Source organism: Embiotoca jacksoni, unplaced genomic scaffold (genome assembly GCF_022577435.1).
Source record: "Embiotoca jacksoni isolate LCO1_2020_lvr unplaced genomic scaffold, fEmbJac1.0.p SCAF_17, whole genome shotgun sequence".
Classification (NCBI taxonomy): Eukaryota; Metazoa; Chordata; class Actinopteri; family Embiotocidae; genus Embiotoca; species Embiotoca jacksoni.
The window spans coordinates 2,064,895-2,078,055 of NW_027185307.1; the positions used below are offsets into that span (position 1 = coordinate 2,064,895).

The window sequence follows — 13,161 nt, forward strand, 5'->3', positions numbered from 1 at the left end:
TTGTTGCTGAAAATGTTAAACATGAGTTGTAGTCTAGTTGTGGTGTGAAGCTACTGTTTACTAAAATGTAGACAGATTTAATTCGTTTTAGTCTTTAACTCTTTTCCTCTCTCTTTTCCTCTCTTTGTTGTCGACCTCTGTTTCGCTCGCTCTACATCATTAATGCCTTTGTGTCCATTATTACCTCCTCCATCCTCACCTCTTCTCCCTTCACGACTTCATCTGTCTTCTCCTTCCTCTTCCTCTTCCTCTTCGTCTTCCTCCCCCCTGCCAGCCTCCATGGCAGGTTATTCAGACCCTCTGGGCTCTCAGACCAGCCCGACCCACAGGATGGACACGGGCCTGATCGGAGCGTTTTCAGGTACCAACTGCGTTAACACTGCGTCAGTCCTCACAACAACAACAACAACAACAACAACAGCAGCACCGGAAATACACATTTTTATTGATGAGGGTCTTTTCCAACGTGAAGCTGACGCCTGCTTCTCTTACATGACTGGGAAACATGACTCAGCAAATACAACAGTTTCCTGTTCACACACCTGTTGTCATTATTTACATACTGACCTGTTGGACTGTGGATTTTTATCCTTTTAACATGTATTCTCTAATATTTTATCATAATCATGGACAACAGCAGCCGGACGAGAGCTGATTTTTTTCTTTCTTTTTGACACTCTACTACACTAGTGTCACATTACCAGAAATTATACTTCTGAAATTTCATTATTCTCAACATCAGATTCTGAATGAATTAAATATAAGTCCATCAAATGAAGCATGGCAATAAAAACCTTTACCTCAAAAATGCCCTTCACACACAGAAACACAATAATCTGTTGACTGACCCACTAATGTTATGAAGTAGCCTCATATTAGCCCGAGATGGCTGACGTTGTTGTTTGTGAGCGCGATGTGTGGAGCATCGCTGCAACTGATGCAGCTGTCACAGTTCATGTGAGAATGTGGAACATTGTGACGGCATATAAATTAATATAAATGAATGACTGACGCTCCTTCACCTTGAGTGACACAGACCAAGAATCTGCATTCAGGCTTTTGCCCCCCCCCACCACCACCACCACCACCATGTTGGTACTGTTCTGTATCTCCAGTTCCTGCTTCATCTACTCGACCTTCAGGACCTACACTTCTACACCAAAGAAGAATCAGTACTATTTCAGAATGACGTCATCACGTCACTTCACTGTTTCTCTCTCTGTCGGGCTGACGTGTTGGATGTGTTGAATTATTAGAAGTTGAGGAAGTGGAGACTAGTCAGGCGGCAGATCAGCGGTCTCCAACCTTTTTTCCTCTGAAAGCTACTTCGACAAAAAGAAAGTGTCCGAGAGATCCTCATGTTTAGTAAAAGTTTTTCACATAGCTGACCTCCACCCAAACCAGCTGAATAAGCTCCTTTTATGTGTACAATAACAAATTGATTCTCAACACACATTTTGCACAGTATGTGCATGTTTTTTTTCTGAAAGCATTTATTTATGTTTTCATATAAATGTCACTGATGTTGTATTTATGTTATTTCCCTCGTCTGTGAGCACCTGCTGATTCCAGTTAAAGTCCTCTGATCTCTGTGTGTCAGTCACCCTGTGAGACGTCCTCCTCCGCCTGCACTCACAGGTGGAGATTATCAACTCCTTAATGGGATGAGTTGACAGCGTTGTTCTTTCGGACAGTGAATGAGAAAATAAAAAAAAGCTTAAATGGATCACCAGCTATAATTGATTAGCTGTCAATATACCTATAGCTTCGATTCTGTCACTGTCTGGGTGAAGCTAAAACATGAATACAGAAATATCCCATTAGCATGAGTCTAAGGGAACATTCAGATCCATTCAGGTCACCGGACGTACTCAGCTGAACGTCTACCGCTCCACAGTGAAACATCTGCAGCCACAGGCCTGGAAAAAAAGGGTTGTTATTTGTCCCAACTATTTTTTGGGGGATTTGATCATCTGATATTCACTGAGAGGAGAGATGACGATGGACCATAAATTAATTCTCTGATGTCAGAGTCCCATTTTTACTGCATCAGATCTACTACATGGCTAAAAAATATTTCAGTAGAGGACAGAAAGTTTTTGGTGGCACAGAAACCAGTTCGACTGATCATGAGCAGGTTTTTTTTATTTTTTTTAAATCTCTGAAGGAAAAGCAGCCGAGTTACGCTCACAATAGGATTTTCAGTTTAGCTGTCGTTTAAATATTCTGCAGTATGTTTGCTTCTTTTCTGCCTGTATTTCCAACAGCTCCTCATTTTGATTATTGTTTTGTTTATTGTTGAGAAAATGGACTGACATTTTAAAACTTCGGTCTTGCAAACGTACATTAACATTCAATCATTTTTAATGAACAGCAAACATGACGTCTTTTCTCATTCGATCTCCTCTCATTAAAAACGTCTTCAGTCCAACAACTCGCTGTGAAGTCTCAGTCGAGAATTAATCCCTGATGAACGGATCGCGGTGAGGCAGCGCTTTTTGGGTTACAAGTTGAGCTGCTTTCACTGCACACACACACACACACACACACACACACACACACACACACACACACACACACACACACACACACACACACACACACACACACACACACACACACAGAGGGTGGGCGATGAGGCTGAGCTCTGCCTTTCACCATGCCAACCTCTGCATACCAGCTCCCTCACTGTCGCCTTAATGAGACCTGTCGTCTCTGGGCCACCGACTTACTGCTGCAGGCCCTAACACACACACACACACACACACACACACACACACACACACACACACACACACACACACACACACACACACACACACACACACACACATTCCCTCACAAGTACACATATAGTTGAAACTTGCATCCACGAACGCTCATAAAATTACTCTCTTGCCCAGTTTCCACTGATCTCGATTACACACACACACAAACACTCTGATTCACTGATGTATATTTACACAACTCATACGCAGTGTTAAAGACACACACATTCACCATCTCTGCCAGTTTCTCTCACATGAATACTCAGACTTTTTGCACACACTTCGTGCCCTCCAGAGAAATATTGGACGCTGAAATGTTTTCATCTGGCTTTTTCCCTTCTTTGACTTTGCTCCCTCTTCCTCTTCCTCTTCTTCTTCCTCTTTCTCTCTATTTACTTTATCTGTGTACATTACGGCATGTTGACTCGTCCATGTTGTGATGATATCACCCACTGCCTTCTTCCTTCCCCTCACTACCAGCATGCTGTTGCAGGCTACAAGAAGTGAAGTGGGGTCCCAATAGGTGGAGGTTGTTGGGTTACCCTTCATTAAACGGGGAGACTAGTCTCCATTAAAATAAATAGAGTAGCAGAGATAATCCCCTGCTCTGACCCCGTGTGTCTGTGTTTGCCTCCCAGGTTTCTCCCAGCCCGGAGGGATGGGGATGCAGGTGGAGGTGGGAGCTGCCCCCCGCCAAGCAGAGAGGCCTCCGAGTATAGCGGATGCTGCCACGCCCCCTGCGGGCTCGGACGCCCCGAAGGAGCACAGCCCCATGCTGCCGGAGCCACAGGCTCCTCGCAGCCCTCTGGATCTGTCCGCAGGTTAGACACACCAACTCACACTCCACTAAACAACGTTTGTCTTTGTGCTCTGGCTTTGTGCCCATGTTGACACCTGGGAGCTGCACTGGTGCACGCCCTGCAAATATATGATGGGATCTCTCAGTTCTGATATATTACAGTGTTTAAGCACAGTGTTATACCAACATAAGCTTCTCTAAGCACCCCTACATACCTATATATGAGGATCATATCTGAGGAACATATCTGAGGAACATATCTGAGGATCCACTAGTTTGAATTCTTCTCCCCTGATAACAATTCAAATACCCAAACTGTTTGCTGACAGATACAAAGTCTTGTTTTCTCCCATTTAAAACCTGTAAAACATTGTGTGTGAACAGATTAAAACCATTATTGTATGTTTAAGGTTATAATGAGGCTGGAACTACATTGTTTCCCACATATAGCTTCGATGTGCAAATCCTCCCAGCGAGCGTCTAAGAGCCTGCACATAAGGAATCAGGATGCGTAGTAAATTGTAGCTACAGAAAATAACCAGGGTTCAGCTCTCCCCCTCTAAATGCTCGAGTCTCTGCATGCACATGGTTCTCACGGCGCTCCGCCCACCAGCACCGGTAAACTCTCAACCTGTGGGAACCACTGAACTCTTTAACTGTACGTGGACTCATTTATCAGCCGTTGACATGAACTGTTGAGTCTAATGTGGACCGCTCACATAAATTCATCCGCTGGACACATGTTTGAAAAACATTTTGCATTACAGGTGGATCTCTCTGCTTTTACCTCCCAGAAACTGTTTCAGTATCTCTGACCGGTTTTAATTATTGACAAGTGCTGCTCATAGCCATAAATTATAATTACCAAATTTGATATCCATGTTTCCATTGGTAGTTTTTACAGATATGTGGTTCTTGAGTCCTGAAGTGTTTTGTTCACTTTCACAGCAGTGATATCTCACTGTTCAACATCATGTGTCATACGTGTACATGGCTGTGCTGCATTGCCTGATTTGTTCCACAGAGGGGTGCAGTATACAGGTCAACACACACACACACACACACACACACACACACACACACACACACACACACACACACTCCAGCTCCAGCTCCAGTGTTATTTGGCTGAGAGGTGCGGCTGGAGGTCGCTGCACATATGATGCTGATATGTATAGGGGAGCCTTCTAGTCGTATAATGCATGTGCTGTATGTGTTGAGTCTGTGTGAGTGTGTATTCATGTGTGTGTGTTTGTCCTACAGAGAGAAGCTGTCTGTGTGTGTCACTGTCCACTCTCCCTCCTGGCTCTCCGGGTCAGTGTCCATCCTGATTCTAGAGAGCATCAAGTCATAGTTGTCACCATGTAGCTGGTGTCACAAAGCAGACACATGCTAACATAACGTACTTCAAAGATGAGATGGTTCCCTCTTTATATCGGAGGCAGACTTTTCACAATAAAAGCATTTCCAGTCCTGGAAACACAGATATCCTGCTTATTGTTTCACTGGAGGACTTCAGAGATGTACGTGTAACTTTTTTCAGTTTTTTAATGTCAGGGTATCTAACAAGACTGATTATCTTCGAGAAAGCAATGCTTTCTTATAAATCAAATTTTAAAAAAAACTACAACCTTTACAGCTCACAGCAAAGAACTTAAGCACATTTCTTAATGAGAAGTGCTGATCTGGCGAATCAGTACTTTAAATGTGAAACATTTGCACAGGAAATGCTCCATTTTATGAACGATAACTTAACATCAATCCAAAAATGGACAAAAAAATTATATTTTATTGAGAAAATTGTGTCAGAGAAGAGGAACTCTGAATTCATCAAGACAACATGTAAACATGGACGTGTTAAGTAGAATTAGATTCAAGCCGTTTAGTCGATGTAACAATGAAGGTGTAGAAAACAAAGACAACTGCTGCCTGAGATTGATTGTAGACAGTCTGTATGTGAAATCCCTGCTAGATTGTGTGCGTGTAGAAGTACGAGGCAACACACGGTGACTCAACAATGCAGCCCCCCTCCACACACACACACACACACACACCCCGGTTTATTTCTTAATTTATTTTTAATATGAATTATAATTTAAATACATTTTTTTCCAGACTCCAACAGTCGGGTCTTCCCTTTTAACATACATGTGTGTCACTGACTGACTGATGAAGGTGTGTTGGTCGGCTGAATCAGTGCCTTGACTTCCGGTATCAATTTCAAATTAAAAGCCCTCATTTCAAATTAAAAGCCATCTATCTAATCACACACGGTCCGGTGTTGTAGTAGGTTCTGACCTTGTACTGTAACTTACCTTTATTCTAGTATGTAATAGTATTCAGTCAAAGCATCATATGAGAACCGGCTGATATTTGGTACATATCTTGCTCTTCTTTTGTAATTTATAACTTTACTCTTCACAGACTAACTGCACTTAATGCACATACAGTGAGATTAATGTCACGTGATGCTCCCCCCGGCCTAATGAGGCTGTGCGACGCAACATTGGAGTCGATCCGATCCATTCGGCTGATGTGATTTTCTGCCTCTCCCAATTACTGCACATACAGTACGGAGTTCTGTCATGGCTTTGTTAATATGAAATATGGCCCTCCAGAGAGCCACTGTACCGCACGGCCTGACAGCTGCTCCACTTTAGTTGCTCTTCTCTACCTGTGTGTGTGTGTGTGTTACTGAAATCTAGAAACAAACTGGGCCAAAGTCGTCTCAGTGGATAACTTGCCCTCTCCTCGTGTTCCCACTCCTCTACCTTCCATCTCCCATCTCTTCTTCACCCTCTTCCTCCTACAGGCTGATTACTGCCATCCATCAGACCTCAAACCTCATTATAATGTCCCCAAACTGAGAGGCTGCTTTAGTTACAGTGAGGTTGCCTGTAACGGAGCCTGTGGGGCCGTTAAGTATTGTTTTTGTTTTTGTTTGTGTTTCTATGTGCCATGTACAGTGGGTATGGAAAGCATTCAGACCCCTTTACATTTTTCACTCTTTGTTTCATTGCAGCCATTTGCTAAAATCAAAAAAGTTCATTTTATTTCTCATTAATGTACACTCAGCACCCCATGTTGACAGAAAAAAACAGAAATGTAGAAATTTGTGCAAATTTATTAAAAAAGAAAAACTGAAATATCACATGGTCATAAGTATTCAGACCCTTTGCTGTGACACTCATATTTAACTCACATGCTGTCCATTTCTTCTGATCCTCCTTGAGATGGTTCTACTCCTTCATTGGAGTCCAGCTGTGTTTAATTAAACTGATTGGACTTGATTAGGAAAGGCACACACCTGTCTATATAAGACCTTACAGCTCACAGTGCATGTCAGAGCAAATGAGAATCATGAGGTCAAAGGAACTGTCCAAGGAGCTCAGAGACAGAATTGTGGCAAGGCACAGATCTGGCCATGGTTATAAAATAATTTCTGTAGCACTCAAGGTTCCTAAGAGCACAGTGGCCTCCATAATCCTTAAATGGAAGAAGTTTGGGACGACCAGAACTCTTCCTAGACCTGGCCGTCCAGCTAAACTGAGCAATCGTGGGAGAAGAGCCTTGGTGAGAGAGGTAAAGAAGAACCCAAAGATCACTGTGGCTGAGCTCCAGAGATGCAGTAGGGAGATGGGAGAAAGTTCCACAAAGTCAACTATCACTGCAGCCCTCCACCAGTCGGGGCTTTATGGCAGAGTGGCCCGACGGAAGCCTCTCCTCAGTGCAAGACGTATGAAAGCCCGCATAGAGTTTGCCAAAAAACACATGAAGGACTCCCAGACTATGAGAAATAAGATTCTCTGGTCTGATGAGACCAAGATTGAACTTTTTGGCGTTAATTCTAAGCGGTATGTGTGGAGAAAACCAGGCACTGCTCATCACCTGCCCAATACAATCCCAACAGTGAAACATGGTGGTGGCAGCATCATGCTATGGGGGTGTTTTTCAGCTGCAGGGACAGGACGACTGGTTGCAATTGAAGGAAAGATGAATGCGGCCAAGTACAGAGATATCCTGGAAGAAAACCTCTTCCAGAGTGCTCTGGACCTCAGACTGGGCCGAAGGTTCACCTTCCAACAAGACAATGACCCTAAGCACACAGCTAAAATAACAAAGGAGTGGCTTCGGAACAACTCTGTGACCATTCTTGACTGGTCCAGCCAGAGCCCTGACCTAAACCCAATTGAGCATCTCTGGAGAGACCTGAAAATGGCTGTCCACCAACGTTCACCATCCAACCTGACGGAACTGGAGAGGATCTGCAAGGAAGAATGGCAGAGGATCCCCAAATCCAGGTGTGAAAAGCTTGTTGCATCATTCCCAAGAAGACTCATGGCTGTACCAGCTCAAAAGGGTGCTTCTACTCAATACTGAGCAAAGGGTCTGAATACTTATGACCATGTGATATTTCAGTTTTTCTTTTTTAATAAATTTTCACAAATTTCTACATTTCAGTTTTTTTCTGTCAAGATGGGGTGCTGAGTGTACATTAATGAGAAATAAAATGAACTTTTTTGATTTTAGCAAATGGCTGCAATGAAACAAAGAGTGAAAAATTTAAAGGGGTCTAAATACTTTCCGTACCCACTGTATGTGTACATGTCGACAGCGCACCATATGTTCCTTTACACACACATGTGCACACTGGCACACCTGACCTTTGCTCTGTGTTTTAATTTGAACAGAGTCCAGTACTTTCAGTGTGTGTTGTGTCCTGGACCTTGAGGCTACGATGAGCTGGAGAACCAGAAGTACTCTGCTCTTTATGTCATTTAAGTCGCCAGCATGTGTGTTATTCTCAGTCAGTCAATCGGCCTCGACACAGATGGAATTTTAAGACCATCACAGCTTGATTTGGATTCCCTTAAGGATTTAGATTTTTTTTTTTAAGATATCAGAAACACACTTTTTACTTGTTTGACTGAAGGGCAACAGATTTATAAAAGCAATCCCACAGGGTGCAGCAATGAAGGCTCAGCTTTCTGGAACAATGTACACCCCTTCTGGCCTCGGATTAATCCCTTCAGAAGCTTCTCTGCTGTGTCTGATCCATCTCCTCAATGTCGCCACCAACTCACTCAATAAAAATAGCTGAAATGGCTCCAGTGGTTTAAAACTCTTTACAGATGTTCTGCAGTACATATGTGTGTACTTTAGAGGCTTCTTTGCTGTTTGGTTTTTGCCTCTTTGTGATATGTTCTGAAGTTTCTCTGTGATTTTCTGTTCAAGTTAGACTAAGGGAACCAGTTCTTGTGCACGCATCCATCTCCCCCAACTTTAAACTCTCCCCTCTTCACCCACAACAAGGTGCTTTAGGCGACTGCTGGCCCAACCAGGCTGGCTGCCTCTCCACAGACCTCCCTTTCACTCCAAGTGTCTCCACTGTGATCAGTCGACACGCCGGCCATCTCGCAGCCGGCCCCGATGACCCGCCCGACAGCTGGCCGAGCCGCGAGAGCACCGCCTACGCAGGAGGTGATGAGAGGGAGGGAGAAGGATTGGACCGAAAACAGAAGAAGAAGAAGAAAAGACGACAGAAAGACGAGGGATCGTACGAACATCTGGAGAGCAGGGGCCACCCGGAGATGGAAGCGCAGGGAGAAAACACTCCCCCAGCGGAGGATTTCTACCACAGGATCGGCCCGAGAAAAAATCGTGGAGACGGCGGGTGGGAGGAGCAGCTCGGGAAGAGTGGAGGCCGCGGGAAGAGGGGCAAGAACAGGAAGAAGCTTCCGGAGGAATGGGGAGTGATGGCAGAACCGTTTGTTCCTTCATCTGCAGCAACCTCTCAAGTTTCAGAGGAGGTGAAGATGGATCTGGGTAGCTCAGCTCAGGAAGACCTGGAGGCCTCCTTAGATGTCAAAGACATGAGCGGGAGCTCCTGCAAACAGGAGGTGTATTCAGACGAAGGCCTGGTCGCTGCCCCTCTGTCCCAGGACCTGTTCTCCCCAACAGCTCCTTCCATCAGCCCGCTGGTCCTGAACAGCGAGCTGAAAGCTACGGCGCCTCCGTTCACCATGCCCTCCACCACCAACAGCACCTTCCCCGTGGCTCCGCCCTCCGGCGAACCATTTGACCTCTCGATGGACGCCGAAAATGCCAGTTTGGGCGACAGCACCCAGCCCTTTTGTCCACCTTTCCTCCCTGAGAATGAAGCGGCAGGTGGAGACATGGTTGACAGCGGGATGTTTGACATCACGAGTCCCCTCCAGGAATCCTGTGTGGACACCTCAGCTTTCAGTCCCGCCTCCCAGACGAGTCCACGGCTCTCTCCAAAAGATGAAGTGTTAGCCTCGGCTCCACCTCTGTCACCTTCTGATGCTTCGTGGCTCCTCAACGACTCCCATATGAGCGGCAGCAGCAGCGAGCTGTTCGACTTCACCGACATGAGCCCTGCTGGTCCTCCTCTACCTGTGGGTCTGTCCTTGGACACTCGGAGCCCGGCGCCTCTCCGCTCCCCCAAAACCACGGCGCAGGACTTCCAACCCAAAGAGCAGAAAGACGCCAAACCGACCCAGAAGCAATCCAAGAAGTCCCGTTCTTCATCGTCTTCATCCTCCGTGAAGAGTCCCACCTCCCCAGAAGCTAAGACGTTCCCTCCCCAGGTGTCCCCCGTCACCAGCCCCTCTTCCCCTCCGTCGGTCGGCCCTCTGGGAGGTCCAGGATCGGGTCTAAACCCTGCAGCTAAGCCCTTCTTTCCCAGCTCTGCTGATGCCATGGAAGAGCCAGCTGCGGTCCCTCAAGTTGTCCCCGTCATCGAAGGTTGGTTGTAGTCAGCCATGGACAGAGTAGAAGTACATAGAGTAACTAAAAGATAAATACAACTGGTTACCATGCATGATGTGTCCATCCAGCTTGAGTAATCATTTGAAGCTGATTTCAAATATGCTTGTTTGGGCCGGGTTGTGTGTCTTTACTCACCAGGGGTTAGATCAAGAGTCACATCCATCTGTACCGTCCCTTGCATGGACATATGTCTAAAAACCTGGCTGGTGCTTATTGGCTTTGTCCAGTTTGGACTGTTTGTGAGTGACTAATGCATGGACTCAAGTGTTGACCCACTGGGGCTTTGGATTGGCTTGATCTGTCTTTAATCTGCGGGTATCTTAATTCCCAAAGATGCACTGCTGGGGTGTTCTCATGATTAACCGTGTTGCTGTTGACGGGTGTGGTCCTACTAACCAATCACAGACTCTTTCTCCGTAGCGACACCGGTCGGCATCTCCACCAAATCAAACCCAACCTTCTTGTTTTCTCTTCTGTCCAGGTGTGTGTTAACACCATAATCACTCTGCCTTTCCTTCGCCTCCAGGAGTGAGGCGTCACTGTCTTCTCTTTCTCGTGTTCAATTAACTCTTGTTTTCCTCACTAGTGTAGCTGCCTGTTCTTTACAACATCTACTAGAACTCGTGTAGAAAGAAAACACTTTGTTTGTGTGACTCCTGAGAGTGTAACTTTTATTAAAAAAAATATATATATCAAATTGTAACTGTTGTTTTTTGTTGATTTTACTTTCTATGTCCTGTGATGATTTCTGCCTCGGCTGCTTCTCCACCTCAGGTGAGTCCTGTTTTAATTCCTCTTGTGGCTTTGTTGTGTTCAGTTTCATGCATCATTGTTGAAGCTTGTCATTAGGAACGGAGAGTGATTGACAGACAAGCAAACAGCTGTTGTTTAGTACAGAATAAGAGCTTTCTACTCATTCTCAGCAACAAGTCAAGTCATTGGAGGCCTTCGCGATGCTTTTTGCTTCCTCTCCTGTTGATGATTTTTATGGACTCCTTTCGGTACCATTCGGTCGTTGTCTCGTCTGTTTGCAGATGATGCTGTCCCATTCGTTTCCACCGGTCTCTCCCCTTTCGTTGTGACCGATGGCAACGAGCTTTGGGTAATGACAAAAATGAGGTTGCAGATAAAAATGGCCTTGAGGTAGTCTTCCAGGCCCATTTGGGAGGAAACTCGGGGGGGAACTCAGAACATGCTGGAGGGATTGTATATCCCATCTGGCCTGGGAAAGCCTGGGGAGTACCTACTGTATCCACCATGGCCTCCTGGAATATCCTGCAGCTATAACGTGGACACAGTGAGGCAGAGAACGAACAGAATTTAAAGTATAGTTTTGATTTATGTTAATCAGACAGAGCTGTGAAATGTGACCAGGAAAGAGATGAAAGCAGTCGGTCATGTTCAGTGGGGGATAGATGTGCAGCAGTGAGACTCATTAGAAGAGATTTGAGCTGACTGGACAACAGTAATGTTTACGGCAGGCAGAAATGAGCAGTTAAAAATAGAAACAGTCCAACTTGTCTGTGTAAACTGTAAATGGGAGTTATAAGGCTGAAGTGGGAGCTGTTTATCCTGTCAAGCTCTTGTTTTAATGGAAAAGGAATTTGCAGCAGACTGGGAAATAATGATGTTTACAGCAGACGGAGATGGAAAACAAACAAAAAAAGCTGACAGTGTGAGTGGGTGTGTGGATGTCACCTCTGAGTGTTTGTTAATAGTGATTCATAATGTGGCTATTTAAATGTATATCTGAGCGCATTTTGGCATTTGTGCATGCCTGTGTGTGTGTGTGTGTGTGTGCTGCTGTGATTTATGGAGGTGCAGACTTCCAGAGGATTAGTTTCCTTGTCCTTCCTTTAAACACTTCCTGTCTCTGCCTCTGTAATGAGGACTGAAGCGGCCCTCAGCTCACCAAAGGAACAGCACAGTGTTGAACCTGGCTATTAAGCGGCTTTGATCAACGCCAACACCCCCCCCCCCCCCCCCCCCCCCCCCCCCACACACACACACACACACACACACACACCCCAAAATCTTTCTGCAGGAACAGAGGGGCTTGCATTAGTATTTTTTTTTTATCACTTCCAAGTCAAACAACAGTCTCTGGCTTTGGTTTGTATTTTAATTTCTTCTGTCTGAATTTGTTTCTCTGAGATGTGTTCACATATATTTTCCTGCTTTCTGTTGAAGACACATGACATCGTTATGTGTCCCACACTGTGCATGTATTTATGTAAGAAGAGCAGGAAAAGAGTGCAGCTGCCTTCCTCTCTGTAATGAGAGCTTTTGCCGGTGTCCACTTTGTCACCAAGAGTGGTATTTAAGCTTTGTACTGAAGAAAAGAAGACATGTAAAGCGCAATAAAGAAGAGGAATATAGACTTCAGAGGGTTTCAGACGCACATGGAGTCAGAAAGGGTTTTAAAAAAATGTGTGAGGGGAAACAGGGATGAACAGGAGCAGTGTGGGGATGGAAACACTTTATTTTGCACCACAGGCAAGAGAGAGGCGAAGAATAAAGGAAGAGAAGGGGATGCTCAGTTAAGACTTGTGGGACTGATGGAGGGATGTTGGGGAGGAATAGATGAGGACAGTTTAAACCTTGTTGTGATGAGGAAGAGATTCACAGGAGGAAAACTGAGGGGGAGATGTCAACCTCAGGGAGGAGGATGTTCAAAGGTCTGAGGAATAACAGGGAAAGGTTGAGGAGAGAGACGGAGACGTGGAGAGTGATGAGGTTTACCAGCACCGGACGCACCTGTCGGCTCAGCACGGAAAAGACCAGAGAGCTCTTATTTAAAGG

General features: G+C 45.3%; 1 protein-coding gene across 10 annotated transcripts in view; it reads left to right on the top strand.

Moving 5' to 3' along the window:
• LOC138199288 (microtubule-associated protein 4) overlaps positions 1–13,161 on the top strand; it is a 110,523-nt gene that overhangs the window by 49,449 nt on the left and 47,913 nt on the right. For 9 of the 10 annotated variants that reach the window (XM_069151237.1, XM_069151242.1, XM_069151238.1 and 6 more), the window contains 3 exons: positions 275–361; positions 3,407–3,589; positions 8,881–10,335. In XM_069151237.1, coding sequence (XP_069007338.1) covers positions 275–361; positions 3,407–3,589; positions 8,881–10,335 — 1,725 coding nt within the window. The remainder of the gene's footprint in view (positions 1–274; positions 362–3,406; positions 3,590–8,880; positions 10,336–13,161) is intronic. The other variant, XM_069151240.1, reaches the window with a different exon arrangement.